The sequence below is a fragment of the Cervus canadensis genome, chromosome 30 (assembly GCF_019320065.1).
Source record: "Cervus canadensis isolate Bull #8, Minnesota chromosome 30, ASM1932006v1, whole genome shotgun sequence".
NCBI classification, from domain to species: domain Eukaryota; kingdom Metazoa; phylum Chordata; class Mammalia; order Artiodactyla; family Cervidae; genus Cervus; species Cervus canadensis.
In genome coordinates, this window is record NC_057415.1 from 36,218,849 (window position 1) to 36,239,527 (window position 20,679).

The following is a 20,679-nucleotide window of genomic DNA, read 5'->3' on the forward strand; positions in this document are numbered from 1 at the left end:
AGATGCCTGAGAGGAGCCAGGAAATCCTCTATGATCTAGCATTTGTGAAGCTGAGGGAAAAGGAAAGAGAGAGGGAGACCGAGAGGGAGGAAGGAAGGAGGAAGAGGAGGAAGAGGAGGAGGAGGAAAAGAAGAAGAAACCATTCTCTTGTTTCTCTGATTCATTTGTTGTCCCTTCACATCTTGCAACAAGCTCATGTTTAACAAGCTGAACCATTTAAATCTCTACCATAGATTTCTTTCTTTCCAATTTATTCTCCTCACCTCATCTATGATGAAGCTACCCCTGCCCCACCCAAGGATCCATCTCATAACTGGGTGGAAGCAGTCCATGCATAGAGTCAATAGAAGTGACCACCTAAGTTCACTTTAGCAAATGGATCTATAGCTCAGCTGGTAAAAAAAAAAAAAAAAAGGCAAAACAAAAAACTCTCCTGCCAGCGCAGGAGACACTGAAGACCGAGGTTCAGTCCCTGGGTCAGGAAGATCTGCTGAGGAAAGAAATGACAACCCACCCCAATATTCTTGCCTGGAAAATTCATGGACAAAGGAGCCTGGCAGGCTGAAGTCCTTTCTGAAGAGGCTATTCTTTGCCTACCAAATACCCACCCCCTCTTCCTTACAAACTACCACAATTTTATGTGGGCAGCAATGCACACAGCTCAAAGACTACCTTTCCTAGACTTACTTATAGCTAGAAGTGGCCCATAAAATGTAAGAAGTCATCGGTGAGAATTCCAGAAGGACTCATCTAGGAGGCGCTATCTTTTGTTTTTGTTTCTTTCCCCTTCATGCTGCCTGTAACACAGACGTGAAGGCTGGACTGAAGCAGCCATATTGTGACATGGAGGTGGCTTTGAGAGTACAGGCTGAGGACTAAGACTAGTGGAACAGAAGGATAGAAGGAGCCCAAATCCCTGATAATCTGGAATCGCTGTGCCAGCACTGAACCACGTAACCTCTGACTTACTTTATGAGAGAGGAAACTGCCTTGTGTCTTGCTAAAGTTCTGTTATTTGAGATTTCCGTTATGTGTAGGTGAAAGTATTTATAAACGACCAAGACTCTTCAAGGCATTTCCAAATATGCCCATCACTGCAACCCCTTTTCTGCTTATGGAAATTCAGCTGGAATAGTGTCTCTGCCAAGACACTTTCTCTGGCTTATCCTAATTACCCCAATTACTTCCTTTCCTTGGGCAAGTTTCATCTAACACTCTATCTGGTCCTCCCCACAAACGAAGAGCAGGAGCACGTGAGTCAAAATAACAGTGCTTCAGATATCAGCATGATACCATGTATTCAATGGGTTCCCAATAAATACTAAGTAAATTGAAACTAAACCCTTATCATATCCTGAAGAATTAACATTTTCCACCTATATCTCTTGACTATTTGGGAGCCAAAGTTAAATATGCATATTCATAAAAGAAGAACTGATTTTTTTTTTTTTCCAGTCTAGCCATTGAGGAAACATGGGAGCAGGTACAAAGAACAGGATACTTGGACTGTAAGGGATACTGGAGGTCAGGATTAAGCTGTCATGGATAAACAAAGTTCATCACTTAATGAGTAAGAGAAAAATGAGAAGGGCTCTGTGACAGGCTCACAGGACTGTATATGGCATTCCAGGTAACCTGAGAGGACAGCAAAAGACCTGGAAGAAAAATATTTAATGGGAAATAACCAAAGAATTACTCCAAACCTCTTGGTCATCTTGAAAAGAAATAAAATGAAAAGTTAATGGATTGTGCTAAAGAGGGGGAAAACAAGAAAAAAAAAAATATCATTCATTTCTATGAAAACACGAAATTAAAACAAAAAGAACCAAAGACAAGCACAAACTCTCATGCTTTAAGTTCTCCTAGGAAGAAATATTTAAAAGCCATTATTGATTGTCCAGCTAGGGAACTTCACTATGGACACGTCAGTGGACAAGAGGAAAAGATGTGTAAGTGACTCAAATGGCATTTAGAGGATTCATGAGTGGAGAGTCCCTCGTCTTCCCATCTGATCTTTTCATTTGAAGACAACCTGGCTGGTGGGTCTGCCAGCCTCAGAGTCATCAGAGGGTCTGGAGAGAGCTCAGAGCTCTCTCCACCTCACCTGTGGACGCCTGTACCCGCGCCGGCTTGCTCTTGTGTCTGCCTTTCTCTGCTGTGAGCAGGACGGTGTATTCCCGCCCAGGTTCCAGGCCTCTCAGGACGTGGGAGGTGGTGTCTCTGGGGAGCTGCACCTCCACAGGCTGGCCGGAGGGAAGACTGTAGTTGAGGCGGTAACGGTCAAACTTGGCCACCGGCGTCCGCCAGAGGAGGGTCAGGCTGGTCTCCGTAGGTTCAGAAACCCGAAGGTCCTTGGGTGTGTCCAACTCTGGGAGGAAAACAGAGTTGAACACCCTTCAGGCTTCAGGGCAGGGCTGCTTCTGGGACTGAAGGGCGGCTGTGGGCCACAGTGCTAGGACTGCTGTGGAGCCGTGTGGCTTCAGGCATCTCACCCGAGTCTCAGTTTTCACCTGTGTGAAATGCCGTTGTACGGTATCTCATTGTGTTTTGGGAAGATTAAAAATATTATAGTGATATATCCATACCATGAGATGATACGCAAAAGCATTTAGAAGGAGCTGATTACTGATATAAGACACAATTTGGATGGATCTCAAAAGAATGAGTGGGGCTTCCCAGGTGGCTCAGATGGTAAAGCGTCTGCCTACAACACGGGAGACCCAGGTTCAATTCCTGGGTTGGGAAGATCCCTTGGAGAAGGAAATGGTAACCCATTCCAGTATTCTTGCCTGGAAAATCCCAAGGATGAAGGAGCCTGGTAGGCTACAATCCATGGGGTTGCAAAGAGTTGGACATGACTGAGCGACTTCACTTTCCTTTCCTTTCTTTCCCTGGTGGCTCAGATGGTAAAGAATCTGCCTCTAATGCAGGAGACCCAGGTTCAGTCACTGGGTCAGAAAGATCCCCTAGAGAAGGAAATGGCAACCCACCCCAGTATTCTTGCCTGGAAAATTCCATGGACAGAGGAGTCTAGCCAGTTATAGTTCACGGGATCACAAAGAATCAGACATAATTGAGGGACCTCCATACTCACTCATGCTGAGAATTATGGGGCTTCCCTGGTGGCTAAAGAGAATTATTCTGAGTGAAAAAGTCAGTCTCTAAAGTTTGTGTGCTGCATGATTCCTTGTATGATTCCTTTTATGTAGCATTCTTGAAACTGGATGAAGACCAGATCAGTGACTGCCAAGGGTTAAAGTGAAGTGGAGGGAGGGTGGTGACCATGGTGACAGGAAAGTGTAGCAAGGACTCAATGTGATGCAACTACTCGTTCTTGACTGAAGTGGGGGATTCCAAATCTACAGATGACAAATTACATAGAACTAAATGTTGTCGTTCAGTCACTAAGACATGTCTGACCCTTTGAGACCCCATGGACTGCAGCACGCCAGGCCTCCCTGCCCCTTACCATCTCCTGGAGTTCGCCCAAGTTCATAGAACTAAATATACACATACAAACACACACACACAGTCCAGTGAAATCGGAATAAACTTGATAGATTATATCAGTGTCAATTTCCTGGTTGTGATAGTGTTCTCAAGTTACACAAATGTTACATTGGGAGAAACTAGATGAAGGGCACAGATCTCTCTGTATTCTATCTTACAGTGCATGTGAATCTATAATTACCTCCAAATAAAAAGATAAAAAACGGATATGTATAAGTGGTCAGCATTGGATGCCGGGTGCTTATGCTCCTTTTGAGTGTGAACATCTGGGCTGGATGATCCTAGAAGCCTTGTTTTCCTCTGGGCATCTACTTGTTTTTAAGTAGGTTCCCTGCCTCCTGTTCCCTGTCGTGTCTGTGAGTGCCTGTCCCGTGGTGGTGGGAAGCCAGGCCGGCTCACCTGTGGCCGCATTGATGGTGGCTGGGTCACTCTCCTTGTCCCCCTTCACGGCAGACACTCCAATCCCATATTCAGTTCCTGGCCTCAGCCCTAGGAGAGAACGAGCAGGTTGAGATTCAGTCCAAAGCTGGACAAACTTTCGGAGGACCATGAAAAGGCCCCTGAGCTAGGTCCTGAAGGCTACGATTTCTCAACAGCTGGACGGTTCCACGGCCTGACTCACTGACGCCCAGGTCAGAGGGGCAATGGGGAACTGGCTATTTTTCTCTCTCTGGAGGTTTGCAAGGTGGGGACATGCCCCCAGGGCCGGTCGGGTTGGGGAGGTGGAGCTCACCTGTGAGCGTGGTTCTGGTTGTAGTCTGTTGGCTCCTGGGGACTTCTACCTCGGCATGGTCACCTCCAGAGATGGGTGCGTACTTGATTCTGTAACTGTCGGCGGCCGCCTTGACGTTCCTCCACTCCAGGGTGATGCTGTTGTCTGTCTGGGAGATGCGGCGGAGATTCCTGGGAGCATCCAGGCCTGTTTGGGAGAGGAAAGGGCATTGGTACTGAGAACACCAGTCTCGGGAGACTGGGAGTCCTTGATAGTTCACGGTGAGACGTGAAAAGTGTCTGCCATTGGGGATAAATGACCCACTCAGCCCTCTGGCTCAACAGCTAAAGCATGCATCTGGACAAATACTACACATCGGACACTTTCTTCAATATTAAATCACAGTGATACCTCAATCGTTCATGTTTGCCACTGATTTTGTACTTAATAAAAACTACACAAAAACTTGCAAATTGGCTCTGTGACTGGAAGAACACGTTTGCTGTCTTCATCACTGGATTTTTAATGATTTACAGAGAGCTTACCGAGCTCTGAAAAAAATATTTAGTGAATGCATGGTTGACACTGGGGTACCTTGAAAACAGTGCCCTAGTCTAAGAGGTTAGAAGGCATCTTTGTCGTTCATGTTTTCCATATGCTACATTTTACTATTACAATATTTATTTGAATTTTATTTTAACCAAAATGAAAATCTCAGACCAGCATCTTCTATGTAGGCAAAAAGTTTTCTTTATCTGTAGAAGGTTATCGGGGATAATTTTTTTTCTTTGAAAAATCAATCAATTGCTATGGTATTCTAAAATAAAAATCCTCTTTCCATTTTCTTCTATCGTAAAAGGAGCCTGGGAGACATACTGCCATGGCATGGGGGAGGAGTCTGGCGATCCCTCCTTTCCTGGGGCTGTTAGTGGCCGGGAGTGGGGCGCATCACCTGTTGTGAAGGTCTCTTTGGCGGGGTTGCTGGCCATGTCAGCCCTGCGGGAGATGAGGGCCACCTCGTACTCGGTGTCCGGCTTCAGGTTCCCAATGGAGTACTGGTTCTCCTCGTGTGTGAGGTCGATGCTGGTGCGATCTCCTGGCACGTCTTTGATTCCGTACATGAGCTCAATGCTATCGATCTCCGCCAGGGGCTTGGACCACGTGATCAGAGCGGTGGTGTCTGTGACATCTTTCACTTCAGTCTGGCTGGGGGCGTCCAAGCCTGTGGCAGGCAGAGGAGACAGGAGCTTTAGAGACCGCGGCCAGCGCCAAGGGCTGGGCAGAGAGTGGGCTCGCAGTCTTCCAAGTGCACAAGTCTACATTTAGGTGTATACTGGCCAGTTATTTTGCCTTTTACAATCTCAGTTTCCTATCTGATAAGCTATAAGTAGGGAGGATGACTGCTACCTTGTAGATTTTTTTGTTTGTTTGGTTTTTCAATTGTTAATGGAAATAATGTATGCAAAGCATCTAGCACAGAGCCTGCTACATAGTAGTTATATGATAAATAGTCATGATTATTGTTGTTGTTAGACTATCATCATTATCATAAGTTTAAGAAACACACAGGGGCTATTTCACTTGAAACACACTGACTCAGTCTCTCTGGTTTTCCAGTGAGACAAAACTCCCTAATTGGTGACTTCTCCATCAGAATAATGGAGCAGCAAACGGAGGCAATGACTGTCTTGATAATGTGTATGGAAAGTCAGCTTTGATGGAAATAATTCAAGCAAGAAGGTCATGGCTATCTCAAGCCTTGTCAGTCTCTGAGTCCTCATCTCGGTCTTCCTTCTGCCCCACCGCCCACCTCCTGCCCCACCTGCCTTGTGCTTCCAAATCTGACAGCCTACCTCTCCTCCAAGAGTGCATTGCTGCCTCTGCACTTTCGGTTCCCCTGTTTCTTCTTCCTGAGATTGCTCCTCTCCCTAGAAATCTCCTCTTCATCCTTCAAAATCCCTCTTATATGTCACTTTCTAACACAAACCCTTCTCTGATCCTGTTGCAAACAGATAAGCACACACTCCCTCTCTATGGGTGAAAAGTTTCAGTTTGTAAGATGACTGAGTCTAGAGATGTGTTGTATAGCATTGTGCCTCTAGTAGACAATACTGTATTACACAAGGGAAAGTGTGTTTCCATTGAGTCAGTGATGCCATCCAACCATCTCATCCTCTGTCATCCCCTTCTCCTCTTGCCCTCAGTTTTTCCCAGCATCAGGGTTAAGAGGATAGAGCTCAGGATAAGTGTTCTTATCAAAGTAAAAAAGAAGAGCTTCTGAATATTATACTTTTCTAACTATTCCAAAACAGATTTCCCTACAGTTTATTCAAACTGCGTCATACCATCTATATAGTCATTCATTCATTCAGAGAGTGGGTCTTTGACCTTTCTGAATCCACAGCATAGCATCAGGCTTTGTCATCTATGTTTTAATTTTTTTCTAATTATGTAAAAATTTTAATGCATTAAAACATACCAAACCTAAAATTAAGACATTAAGGCATCCAGTCAATGTTTCTTTCTTCATTTTAAACATAGTTACGTTTGTATTTTCAGCATTCATGAGAAAACAATATTGAATTAAAGGAACTTGGTTTTATAAAGGGAATGAGATGGAGGAATAATTCAGAGTTGAAACCTGTAAGTCTATTTTTTGAACGCTAGGTGTTGATACATCAGTCTCAGCTCACAGACGATGAAACTATAAAATGCACAATGAAAATGATGCTGCAATTCAACAGGGAAGCTCATGTTCTATGTTCTTCAAGGTGCTAGGAAACACCCAAACCATACCTACTATCTTTCTTAACAGCCCTTTCATTAAAGAAATAGAGATTCACTTAAGGACACTGATCTTCTTCTAGACTGGGATCACTTCAATCCAGGAGATTAACAGGGTCTTGAGTTACTGTTAGCCAAGCACAGTGCTTTGTCCCTTTAAGTCTTAACTCTCATGACTATGCCATAGGAAGATACTATGAACCCAGTTTCCAGACGGTAAGTCTGAGGCTTAAAGAACTGAATCTGCCTAATGTGGTGGTGAGTGGTGAAGCTAGAATTCAAACTCAGGACTGTTTGGATCCAAAACCCATGTTCCTTCTCCTTAAATGTCGGTGCCTCTCAAAAACATTTACACGTCAGAAATGGTTGTTATATAACCTCTGTATAGAGCTGAGAGGGAAGGAGCTGAAAATGAAAACATTAAGATCCTTTCTTTAAATTTGGAAAAAGATCAGATAGCAGCAAAATAAACAGGTAAGTATCTGTCTCTCAGTGTTATTATTTATGTGATTATGAAACTTGAGATGTTGGGATGTTTGTCCTGCAAGAAGAAGAAAATAAAGCAACCCACCCCCAAATTAAGATTAAAAAGAAAAGGGCGGAAGAAAGAAATGCCTTTTGTATTTTCAGTGTACTGTCTCTGTGTTTGATCTTTTCTATGCCTTTCTGATGATTTTTTTTTTCTTGTTGGTACCCGTCTTCTACCTACCACAGTGGGATGTTGTCAAGATGATGGAAAACACTTGCTTATAAAAAAAGACAGTCTTATGAATTGGATTGTTGGATCTGAGTTAAGCAAAATGTGCAAATATTTAAATGCAAGATGTTCTTTCTTGTCATTAGTCAACAGATGTAAATTTTCCAATCACTCCCTGCCAAGAAGAGTCAGTTCCTTAAGCAGTTGGCATACATGCTACTTGAAGAAGATAAAGAGATTTTCCCAAATGTCAGCACGAAATAATTTTATTTATTTATTTATAAAAATTTGCTTCTCTGTAGAACAATTCCAAATTCAGGATTTTTATTCCTCCCACCAAATGATCTCACAGTGCCACATTGACCCCCAAGAAGTTCTGACATGTTTAGTACTGAGTTACATTTTATTTAGATTCCTGTTGAAGTCATGGAATTAACACTACATAACCCAGAGCCTAGTCAATGTTATTGGTAATGGGCTTAAAGTCATAAAACTAAACCTGGGCTTAAAATTCTTGCCCTGATAGGATTAACCACATGGTGTTAGTTAAATTGATTCCACTTCTCTAAGCCTCAGTTTCTACTCTTGAAAAAGAACAGCATTAATATTTGCCCTACCTCTTTCATTTAGACTGGTTACTAATACTAAATCGGATGGTGTGGTAGATCATTTGCTAGAATCTCAGGTATTTTCCTGTATCAGTGACCCTTTGAAATGTCACACTGAAGCGTCTCTCATAAAGAGATGGATCTGTTTCCCCACCCTTTCCATCTGGACTGGCCCTGAAATATGCTTTGATGGAAGTGACCCAGTGCTGGTTATGAACTTGCTCAACTGCTGTGAGGCCAGGTCCAGGCTAGCCTGCGGGAGGCTGGGGGAATGTGTGGGGCAGAAGGACACCATCCTGGCTGAGGCCATCCTAGGTCAACCGTCCCCCAGCCCACACAGATGCTTTAAGTGAGTCCAGTCGAGAACAGGAAGATGGTCCAGCCCTAGATCACAAACGTGCAATCGTTTTAAGCTACTAAGTTTGGAGCTTGTTTTTTATGTAGCAAAAGCGAATTGATACTGCTGCTCTGTAAGAGGGCATGCAATCACCTAGAGGTACTTTGTAGTACAACAGGCTTTATGGTGGTGTTGACGGTAATACTCACGGGTAGTGGTCACTCTCTTCAGGCCCGGGCCCCGGGTGTTGTTTTTCACGATGTGCAAGGATATCTCATACTCCTGCCCGGGAGCCAGGCCAGTTTGCCGGTACGTGGTCTCCGGCCTCCGCAGGCTCTTGGTGATCTCTTCCTCATCATCTTTATTCTGAAATACAGAGGCACCTTCGTAAGACCTAAGGCAACGTCAGACCCTTCATTTATGTGACTCATTCATTCTGTGTTCGTTCTTTCGTCTTTCATTCTTTCATCTGTTCACTAGGCACTTACTAAGCATCTGATCATATGGTGGGTGCTGAGGATAGAGAGATGATAAAGACACATCTGTCAAGATGGTTTCTCCCTCTCATAGACCTCTCTATTCACCCCTTTGACACTCAAGATAACTGAGAGGTGTGAGAACCACAGGCACTCTGGAGCTATGAAATCAATCCTTCCTTTCATAGATGAAGAAACTGGCATCCTAAAAGTCAGGTGATTATCACATCGTCACATAGTTGTAAGTGGCAGAGCCTGGCTTTGAACTCAGGGATCTACTTTCCTGTCTCATATGTGTTTTTAGGCACAGACAGAAAGGATGCTCAATCTCAGATATGCCTGGAGGCACTTGAGACAGACACCATTTCTTCTTTGTTTAAAACACTATTGGAGTACAGTTGATTTACAATGTTGTGTTAGTTTCCAATGTATAGAATCAGTTACTACATATACAGTTATTACATACACATTTTTGCCTCTGAGTGGAGATTTCCAAGACTGTAACAGGTAATCAGAACCTAGAGATGACTTGCCATCTATTTGTCTAGGCATTCAGTCCTAAATGCCATGTTTTTTGACTTCCTAAAATCAAGCAAAATATATGCAAACCCACAGGGGGCTAATTAGAGCCTTGAGTTCATGTGTGCCTAGACATGTCCAACTCTTTGCAACCCCATGGATTGTAGTCCGCCTGGCTCCTCTGTCTATGGGATATCCCAGGCAAGAACACTGGAATGGGTTGCCATTTCCTTCTCCAGGGAACCTTCCAGACCCACGGATAGAACTCACATCTATCTCTTGTGTCTCCTACCTTCGCAGGAAGATTCTTCACCACTGTGCCACCTGGGAAGCCCTTTTAATTACAGCCTTGTCCCCCACCCAAAGCCAAGGAAGCAGAGTTTACAGAAAAGTCTGCAGAGCCCATGCGCATCTTTCTGGTTCTCGTGGACAAACACGCCCACTCCTCTTCTGTGCTCCTTACCGTATTCCGGAAGATGACCTCCCATGCTTCAAAAGCGATGTCCAGAGGATCCCACTCCACTTCCACAGATGTCTCCTTGATGGACTTGAATTTTAGACCTTCAGGTGTAGGCAGGTCTGTCAGGAAGAGAACAGAGAGGAGGTAAGAAGGAGCCCGTGTGTGATGGGCAGGGACAGACATGATTCCACTAAACCCCATGGGGTTGATCATCAGAGCTGGAGTCTTTTTAAGGGTTCTTCTGGGATGCTGTTGACTTTGAGGCATCATGAAAATTAATATAAGGGCCAGCCATATGGCTGAATATTTGTAATTTCATATGCTTAAACTTAATATGAACATAGACTTTAGAATCAGTCTTACAGGCTGATCATGTGTAATGATCATAAAGTCGATCATTACAATTTTTGTATGCTTGGTTGAGTTGAACAAAATGCCCTGAACCTTCGTTTCTTCACCCAAGAGAAGGAGGGTAAGTATGCCTGCCCCTGGGGAATGTTTTGAGACCAAATGATGTATTCCACAATGACTGCTGGCCGTGGTTCCTGGCCTGAAGCACAAGTTTAATAAAAAGCAGCCAAGGTTACTCTTATGAAGCAAAAAAAGGACCAATTTCTAACCACAAGTTGCTTTTTAAGAGTGGAGGTGATTTTTCTGATGTTGAACTCTTAAAGGAAGAATAACTTGAAACTTAATGTTTCCACTTCTGTATATTTTAAATATTTGTACAGTGAGTGCCACAGAAAAGTAATAGTAGAACAGAGTACTTAAGGCTGCCAGGGTTCAAATTCCATCTCGACCACTTATTAACTGGTTTGGAACAAGAGGCTTAACCATTTGGGGGTCTCAGTTTCCTCATCTGTAAAATGGGTTAACAACAGCTCCTGTCTCATAGGGTTATCATGAGTTATATGAGTTAGCATGTGAGGAGTGTCTTTAAAAATATTCAGTAAGCTGTAGAAAAATGAAAATGTGTACATATATATATATGTGTGTGTGTGTGTGTATATATATGTGTGTGTGTATAGCTGAATCACTTTGCCATATGGCAGAAACTAGCCATATGTTGATTTCAAATCAACTATATTTCAACTTTTTTTTTTTTAATTCAGTGGGTGTCACTGGATTCCAGAGCTTTAGCTGGTGTAACTGTATGAAGTCAGCCATTGACCTGTGGGGCAAGGGTGAGGCAGTAACGCATGCTGGTGAGGGTGGTTATGCACTGGACAGGCGGGGGTCAGTTGAGACAGCCCAGAGGGGCTCTGCGCACTCACAAGTGGCCACCCTGGCGCTGACAGGAATGCTCTTCTTGTTCTCCAGGATGGCAAACACGCGGATGAAGTACTCCACGCCAGGCTCCAGCTCCCGGATGGTGGCGGACGTCTGGTCTCCAGGGACCCGGAACTGCATTTCCAGGCCATCCTCGTTGGTGGGCGTGTACACGATGAGGTACTCCGTGACCCGCATCTCATTGTCCCAGGCCAGGTTTACGGTCTCTTCCGTCACTTCTGTCACGATGAGGTCTTTGGGAGGGGACACTGGCAGGAATAAGGAAGGACAGCTTGGGTCAGACGGTGTCAGAAACACACTCTACGGGTCACAGCAGGGGCGTACTTGATGAGTCTGCATTTTAGAAGATTTGGGGCCTCTGTGATTGGCAAGAGGAAGAGACAGGTCCAGCCTACTGTGACTCATCTTCAAAACTTTTGGGGGCTGCCCCTTGCCTTCAGGCTAAAGTTCCAGGTCTGCAGTGGCCTTCAACTTCTTTCTATTCCTTGGACCTTAGTTCAGATTCAGGCCATCTGCAGGAGAAAGTGCAGCCAGAGCTTGGCTTTCTGCTCTGAACTTCAAGTCATACATCCTTAGCCCCTGAAGGGTGTGTTAGGCTCATCTGGTCCAACCCTTTCCTTTTCTTAGGGGTGAGAGGACTGGCCCTAATTTGCTTACTCATCAGATTTGGAACTCACTTCTCCTCCCTGCCAGACTGGTGTTCCTTCCATCCAGGCTTCCCTGGCTCGGCCACGTCATACACAGAGGCCCATGTTTATTCTTAGGTACTGATGGTTTTAATCAAGCTGAAATTCTCCGTTACAAGCATATGTGGTAGATAAGGGAAGTACAAAGACCCTCATTAAACATGAACACTATTGGTTTTTGTGTGTTCCTCTTGACTTGAATAAATGCCCTGTGCTAACTGCTGGGCTAATGCTCCTCTAAGGCACTCAGAGTCCTTGGGATGAAGGACAGAAACAAAAAGATGATTTAAGAGACAAGCCTGCTTCATAGGTGATCAACATTGGTCTTTAGCTGAGCACGCATTTAAAACAGTTTGTTTTATGTAATCTCACTGTCCATTCAATTGAGTTGAATTTTTATTCCATCCAAATAGAGGGATTTAGTTTGAGATGTCATGTCAGTTTTACATGTCAGTGTAGAGTAGGAAAGAAGGTTGATGTTTAGCAAAAGGGAGGTAATCATTTCATCTACCTTTTCTTGGGCACTGGGTGTGAAACTCAGCGTAGACGAGTTACCCAGATTCAGGTACCAGCCGTGTGATCTATAAGCTGTGTGTCCTTGGGACAATTCCAGAACCTCTCTGAGCCTCTGACCCTCAAAGAGGTAGCTCTGAAAGAGGTGAGAGACCAGGACTCCTTCAAAGAGTGTGTGCTTGTGCGCGTGCCTGTGGGTGTGGGGTGTAACGCAGAGGTCTCCAGCACATGCCAACCCTAGATGCCACTTCGCTGGAGGCTGCTACTCACCCTGGGAGCAGTCTTCCCCGGTGTATCCCTCATTGCAAATGCAGCGGCCAGAGACGCACTGCCCCCAGTTGCTGCAGTCGTTGGGGCAGGAGCGCTGCGCGCAGTCGGGCCCGGTGAAGCCCTCGTGGCACACGCACTGGCCGTCCACGCAGCGGCCCTGGCCGTGACAGTCGCCGGGACACCTGCGCTGCGCGCAGTCGGGCCCGGTGAAGCCCTCGAGGCACACGCACTGGCCGTCCACGCAGCGCCCGCGGCCGTGGCAGTCGCCGGGACAGGCGAGGTCCGCGCAGTCGGGGCCGGCGAAGCCGTCCTCGCACACGCAGCGCCCGTCCACGCAGCGGCCGCGCTGGCTGCAGTCCCGGGGGCAGCGGAGCTCGCGGCAGTCCTCGCCCGTGTAGGCGTCGTCGCACACGCACATGCCGTTCACGCAGCGCCCGTGCTGGTGGCAGTCATGGGGGCAGCTCACCTCGCCGCAGTCGTCGCCCTGGAAGCCGGGCTGGCACTCGCAGCGCCCGTCCACGCAGCGCCCGCGGCCGTGGCAGTCGCCGGGGCACCGCCGCTGCCCACAGTCCTCGCCGGTGTGGCCCTCGTCGCACACGCACTGCCCGTTCACGCAGCGCCCGTGGCCGCTGCAGCCGCGGGGACACCGCAGCTCTCCGCAGTCCGCGCCCGTGAAGCCGTCGTTGCACTCGCAGCGCCCGTCCACGCAGCGGCCGCGCTCGTGGCAGTCGGAGGGGCAGCGCCGCTCTCCGCAGTCCGGGCCCGCGAAGCCCTGGTCGCACACGCACTGGCCCTCGTCACAGCGGCCGCGGCCGCGGCAGGCGTGGGGACAGGCGAGCTGGCCGCAGTCCTCGCCCGTGAAGCCCTCGTCGCAGGAGCAGGTGCCGTTGAGGCAGCGGCCGCGGTCGAAGCAGTCGTTGGGGCAGACGAGCTCCCCGCAGTCGTCGCCCGTGAAGCCCTCATCGCACACGCACTCGTTCTCCACGCAGCGCCCGCGGCCGTGGCAGTTGTGCAGACACAGGGGCTCCCTGCAGTCCTCGCCCGCGAAGCCCTCCTGGCACACGCAGCGGCCGTCCACGCAGCGGCCGTGCTCCTCGCTGCAGGGCACCGGGCAGGTCTCCCGGCTGCAGTCCAGCCCGGAGTAGCCTTCGAAGCAGACGCAGGCGCCGTCCACGCACTTGCCCTGGTCGTTGCAGTCGCTGGGACAGGCCAGCTGGCCGCAGTCCTCGCCGGTGAAGCCCTCGTCGCACACGCACTGGCCGTCCAGGCACTGGCCGCGCAGGTGACAGTTGCTCGGGCACTCGGGCTCAGAGCAGTTGGGGCCTTTCCAGCCGGGTTCGCACACGCAACCGCAGCCTTCCGTGCTGAAGTTACCCCGGCCGCTGCAGAAGGGCCTGGTGTCCACGCGGCCTGCAGGGAAGAGAACAGAGTCTCTCTCTGAGCAGGGGAAGCTCGCTTTCTCGGTTTCTACCCACAAAACCCAGATTCAAATTCCGTTAGAGCAAGGTGGCATCTCAGGCCCCATCTGGCTTGAAATTCAATTGCTTATTGTGTGAAATCAGGTGAGGCTGCCTGGCTAGCTCAGTCTGTTAGAGCATGAGACTCTTAATCTCAGGGTCATGGGTTGGAGCCCTACATTGAGCTGGTCTTCTATTTTGGGCTTCCCTGGTGGCTCAGATGGTGAAGGATTTGCCTGCAATGCAGGAGACCTGGGTTGGATCCCTGGGTGAGGAAGATCCCTTGAAAAAAGGGAATGGCAAGCCACTCCAGTATTCTTGCCTGAAGAATTCCATGGACAGAGGAGCCTGGTGGGCCACAGTCCATGGGGGTGCAAAGAGTCCAACACGACTGAGTGACTAACACTTTCACAACCAATGACACTAGGTAGGTATTCTTAAGCTATGCTCTCTGAAATTGTGTGTGTCTGTGTGTGTGTGCGTGTGCGCGTGTATGTGTGTGTTCATCTGTGTATGCATGTACATGTGTGTACGCGTGTTCCTGTGTGTGCATGCATGTGTGCACGTGTGTGTACATGTATGTGTGCACACGTGTGTGTACGTGTATGTATGTGTGTGTGTACGTGTGTTTCCATCCCTGGGGAGAAGACTAATTTTCATCAAATTTTCAGGTATTCCTATGACCCCAAGGGTTACGAACCACTGCCTATGGAATGCATCTTGCTGGGTTGTGTTTTTACTTCTCCCATAGTTAGCCAAGGTTAGCCATGTAAGAGAATAAGTGTTTCACCAAGAAATAATTGTTGAACTGAACTCAGTTCTGATGCCTTGACTCAATAACTTTGCTGCATATTTGCAAAATGATTTGGACACTCTGGAGCTCAGATTCTTCATCGGTCAGGTGGGACCCATGGCCCACTTACCTGGGGTCGATTGGGTTAAATGAAGACATTAAGGACCCACTGTTGTGCCAATTCTCATTTCCTCTTGCAGAGGGTCTTGGTTGACTTAAGTCAGTATATGTGTTTATGTGACCAAAGGTTCCTAAATTTTCAGTAATTGAAATGAAGCAGCTAAGGAGTGGCTTTCTAATTCTGTTAGGACAATTTTCCATTAGACTCAGCCCCCACAAAGCTCATGTGCATCCATCTTTTACCATAATGTCTTGGCTAAAGTTGCAGCAATGGCTGGTGTGGCCTCCATGGAACCAAAGGAAAGAAACAAACAAAACTTGCTCCCTTTTATCTGCATCTAAGTACAGTTGCATTCATACATTGTATCTCCTTCCTGACAGCAGGAAGGAAGTCAATTTTAAGAAAAAAGTTGGCTTGAAAACTGAGAATCTAAAACTATGTCATCTAGTATGGTAGCTGTTAGACACATGTGGCCTCTAAATCATTAAACTGTGGCTAGCCTGAATTCTGAGGTGCTCTAAATGTGAACTACATACACTTCGGATTTCAGAAACAGCATACAAGAAAAGAATGTAAAATATCCATTAATAATTTTTGTATAATTTCCAAGCTGAAAGAATATTTACTTATATTGGATGAATGTTTAAAATCATTTACCTGTTCTTTTTTCATTTAATTAATATGACTACTGGAAAAGGTATGATTAATTATGTAAGTGACTCAGATCATAGTTCTAATGGATAGCACTGCATTAACAAGTTTTTTAACCCATTATTTTGGGTTCCATTAGTGCTATTCTGTAAATCCCCTCTGCATTTTACTAGGGGTTGAAAGAAGTGGAAGATGAACTAATTTGTACGTAAACAATTTTTTTTTTTTTTTTGCCTTGGAAACCTAAAGGATATTCCTACAGTACTCTCAACTTATGATGATTAGGGTTTATTATTATGATGATTAGCCTTTCCAGCCAGGTTCCCACCTGCAGCCACAGCCTTCAGGGCTGAAGTTGCCCCGGCCACTGCAGAAGGGCCTGGTGTCCAAGCAGTTACAGTAGCCTCAATTTATGGTGATTCGGGTTGCTCTAGATTGGAGCTGCTCTTGGAACAATCTGTCAAAATACTTTCTAGTTTTTTTTTTTATTATGAGTGGCAGAAATAGAGATTTTCACCTCTGATTTAGCTTTGTTGAAACCCCTGTATGTCTATCAACTTTAGGGAATGGAAATGAAGACAAAATTCCAAAGTAGCAAAATTCCTTAAAAAAAAGATGCACCTAGAGACAGGCAGAGTTCTGGAGAAACACAGGCACCTCCAAAGCTCCTGTTTCTTATCACTCTTTGTGTCTTTTTGTGCCAGTTGCTTAACTTTTTTGAGTCTCATTTCTTAGATCTATAGCATGGGGGTATTAAACCTTATCTCAAAGGGTTGTTGGGAGGATTAAATGAGACAGTGAATTACACTGCCTGGTATTGGATTGGCCAAAAAGTTCATTTGGGCTTTCTGTAGGCTACAAGCCAACCCAATACATAAAGGACTCAGTTCACATGTGATCATCATCATTGCTGCATTTAAACTGGAAAGTTTTTTCCTATTTACCCCAAATTTCATATCACTGTAGGCGGTGCTGTAACTTTGTGAGAACAGGGTATGGAATACTGTCATTTAAGTCCTAACTTGGCCACTTATGTCAGGACCTTGGGGAATCCCAACTTCCTTCTTGGCCTTAGTTTCCTTATTTATACAACAGGGTGATGTGGGTACATTACTACCTTTCAGAGAATGCTCTTTGGGTGAGGGATTTCAAAATACATTCTTAGGGTTTCAGGGTATGGAATGAGCAGATGTCATTGTCAAATAAGTTTTAGAAGTGAAGTGAAAGTCGCTCAGTCGTGTCTGACTCTTTGTGACCCCATGGACTATACAGTCCATGGAATTCCCCAGGCCAGAATACTCGAGTGGGTAGCCTTTCCCATCTCCTTCTCCAGGGGATCGTCCCAACCCAGGAATCAAACCCAGGTCTCCGGCATTGCAGGCAGATTCTTTACCAGCTGAGCCACCAGGGAAGCCCTAGTTTTAGAAACCAGTACTTAAAAGTAAGATAGGGTTTTTCAAAGCAAGATTTCCCAGAGGTCTGAAAATTCCTCTGAAACATTTGTCACTATGACTCTCCAAGAGCCTACTAGATATGGTGACATTCTCCACAGTCATTTGTCCATTAAATCTCTTTTGAATGAACACCTTCTGAGGCTGGTTCCCCAGGGAACCCACTCTAGAAACAACTGACGGATCCTGCCCGGCTCACCGCTCCTCCCATCCATACAGTGAAGGGCTGGACCCGCCACCCGCTCCTACCTTCGGCAGACTGGAGGCAGCAGCCCGCTCCCGAGGTGCACTGTTCCCGCAGGGAAGACACCAGGTTCTCCAGCTCCTCCAGTCTGCTCAGAAGCTCCTTGACGTCAGGAGCAGCTGCACAGCCGCAGGCCCGGCGGGGGATGTTGATGCGGTGAGTGAAGACAATCTGGTTTTCCCCGTCCACCGTGTGCTCCTGGAAGCTTTCCCTGGGCTCTGATGGTGGCCCCAAGTCTTTCTCCCCGCTGGCAGATTCCAGATCCACCGAACACTGGGACCCCACAGGCAGCTTGATATTGTAGACGTGATTAAACACCACCGGCTGGTTTTCCTCTGGCAGGGTGACATTCATCCCGCTCTGTCGCTTGTGCCGGATGACTTTCTTGAGGACGCCACCATCGGCCGGAAGGGCAAGCAGAGCCAGGAAGAGGCCTGCCAATAGCCGAGTCATGACCCCCATGGTGGAGGTGAGTTTGGTTGAATGTCTCAGGGTGCTTGTGGGCCTAGGGTATCTCACTCTTAGGTAGAATGGGGGATTCGGAAGCAGAGAGTAGTAACAACCAAATCAGTTGTTCCTGATCTTCTTGAAGGAGTTTTCTCCTACACGTAAACAAAGAAAAGCAGAAGCTGTTATCATCTATTGCTAATTGAATCTGTTGAATATCTGCAGTTCTTAGTTAATTTTGATGTTCTGCTTCCTGTGTTTGAAGATCTCCTTTTATTCCTTCAGTATGTGCTGAAGTGTGGTCATAAAATGGTCTCTAAAGAATTTTGCAATCGTGAAGGAATGATTTCACTCACAATTCAGTATTTGGAAATATAAGGAGACAGGATAAAGGACAAAACTTTGGAATAAGACAGATCAGATGTGGTTTGGATCTAAGCCCTAACTCTGGGCCTTTGGGTAAGTTATATAACTTTCATTTGTCTTATTTTACTTCTGTACAGTGAAGATCATAGTATCAGAGTCAAAGTAATGATGTAAGTGAAAACATTAAGGAAATCATTCAAATATTCCTGAGTCCCTTCAATATTTGCTGAATGAGCTTGATGTGAAGGTCACAGCCCCATAGATGTTGAATAATTTCTCCCTTCATTATTGACTCTCCAATCTGAGATTAACTCCATCTGCTTGTTCGCTTCTGCTGTGGGAAGCAAAGGTTAAAATGCAAGACTTTTAGAAGGCAAATTGAGTTTTTATTCCAGCTGAACATCTTACTAGTAATGTGATGGTTGTAACAGTATTTTAGATCTTTGAACTTCAGTTTCTCTTCCTTTTTATTTCTAAAAGTTTAAAATATCTGGCTTTTAGAAGAACCTGACAGAATGTTCCAGGACAAGTTATCCAAGCTATGACCAAGGACAAGAGATGACTCAGAAAAGGTATCCGTGAGCCCTTGCTGACTTCTGCAATCAACAAGTACTTGAACTATTCTTCCTGAGTGTTTCATCTTCCCCTCCCCTCAAACTCATAATTGAAGCCTTAACCCTTGGTGTGACTATATTTGGAGATATGGCTCCTCAGGAGGTAATCAAGGTTAACTGAAGGTCATGAGGGTTACATCCTAACCTGATGATAGTATCGGTGTCCTTGTAGAAGAGGAAGAGACTCCACATTTCTCTCTGACTTGGCCTTTCTATCTTGTACACAGAGGAAAGGCCATATGAGGACAGAGAGAAGGTGGCCATCAGTATGCTTTTATTATTCAAATTAGTTTCCTAATAAGAATTTGTGGATCTTTGATGTAGGCAAGCCCACTGAATGAAAATTATGATGAAGAGGAGAACTTGGCAAGTTGTCTTCTTTCAAACTACCATGGCCCATCTTAGTTGTTTACTGGACAAATATTTATTGATTGGGTATTCTATTGCAATTGTTTGAACTCTCTTAGCCTTCCACAGAGTCCTTTCTCACCCTCTTCCCATCAATTCTTCGCTTTCTTTTTTTTTTTTTTATGAGGAAGGACCACTGGCCAAGTTTGAAATGCTTTTGGACTTTCACCCAAGACTTTTGTGTGTGTTGCTAAATGACTTAAATTTCCATCTAAAAGGCTGTTAGAATCATTGGTTGAGACTTAAAGGCAATGAGTCTAGGGAAATAATGACTGGAGTATGGGTTGAGTAAGGATTTCTCACTCTGTATATAAGAGACATGCACTGGCACAGCCAAATGCTCTATTGTTTGGAGGAAGGAAATGTGATTCTTGAGGGTTGTGTATTTCCCATATTGGCTCCTGGTGGTCTGAGGGCAGGGGGATAATTTTGCACTTCAGGAAAGACTCATTATACCTTAAACATGGTGGAAAATGTCTAGACTTTGGAACTAGATATACCAGAGTACAAATGCCACTCACTAACTCTATGACTTGGGCAAGCTACTTGTCCATCCATCCTAAGTTGCTTCGGTGGTGTCCTACTCTTTGAGACCCTATGGATCATAGCCCACTAAGCTCCTCTGTCCATGGAATTCTCCAGGCAAGAATACTGTAGTGGGTTGTCATTTCCTTCTCCAGGGGATCTTCACGACTCAGGGATTGAACCTGCATCTCTTAGGTCTCCGGCACTGGTGGGCGGGTTCTTTACCACTAGCGCCACCTAGGAAGCCTCGGCAAGTTATTAATCCTCTCTAAACCATGACCTCACTTGTACAATGAGGGGTCAAAATCCTTCCAGAGGGAATTATGAATTAGAGATCTGCACAAAAAACACCCCAAATGGTATCAAGGCCATAGTAGGCACACATTAAAAAATAGCTGCTAGTTTTTTTGTGTTCTGAGGAACAAAACCTAGCATGAGTCTAAGCCAATAGCCTACTTTTGCTTCAGTTTAACCTCTTCATTGAATCCACTCCTAAGCCCAGCAGCAACTTGAATCTAGATCAAAGAGGAGCTGCAGAAATCACTGATGTGTAAGGGGGTAAACCTTATGAAGATAAATTTACTAGAACTGGAAATATTTACGCCAGAGAAGCAAACATACAAAGCAAATAACAACCTTTAAAAATGTAAAATATTCTCATGCAGACAACTGGCTGGTTCATGTCTCCTCTGAGGATAAACCTGGGGAAAATTACTTTAGGTTGCAGTTTGCTACATGTA

The 20,679-nt window shown here is 45.8% G+C and overlaps 1 protein-coding gene across 11 annotated transcripts in view; it reads right to left on the reverse strand.

Annotated features, from left to right (window-relative positions):
* The window catches only part of TNC (tenascin C), a 100,354-nt gene that overhangs the window by 53,125 nt on the left and 26,550 nt on the right, over nucleotides 1–20,679 (reverse strand). For all 11 annotated transcript variants that reach the window (XM_043453186.1, XM_043453184.1, XM_043453180.1 and 8 more), the window contains 9 exons: nucleotides 17,585–18,181; nucleotides 12,863–14,272; nucleotides 11,378–11,641; nucleotides 10,107–10,222; nucleotides 8,858–9,014; nucleotides 5,175–5,444; nucleotides 4,244–4,429; nucleotides 3,910–3,999; nucleotides 2,105–2,368 (listed from right to left, as the gene is read on the reverse strand). In XM_043453186.1, the coding sequence (XP_043309121.1) occupies nucleotides 2,105–2,368; nucleotides 3,910–3,999; nucleotides 4,244–4,429; nucleotides 5,175–5,444; nucleotides 8,858–9,014; nucleotides 10,107–10,222; nucleotides 11,378–11,641; nucleotides 12,863–14,272; nucleotides 17,585–18,041 (3,214 nt within the window). In that variant the 5' untranslated portion in view covers nucleotides 18,042–18,181. The remainder of the gene's footprint in view (nucleotides 1–2,104; nucleotides 2,369–3,909; nucleotides 4,000–4,243; nucleotides 4,430–5,174; nucleotides 5,445–8,857; nucleotides 9,015–10,106; nucleotides 10,223–11,377; nucleotides 11,642–12,862; nucleotides 14,273–17,584; nucleotides 18,182–20,679) is intronic.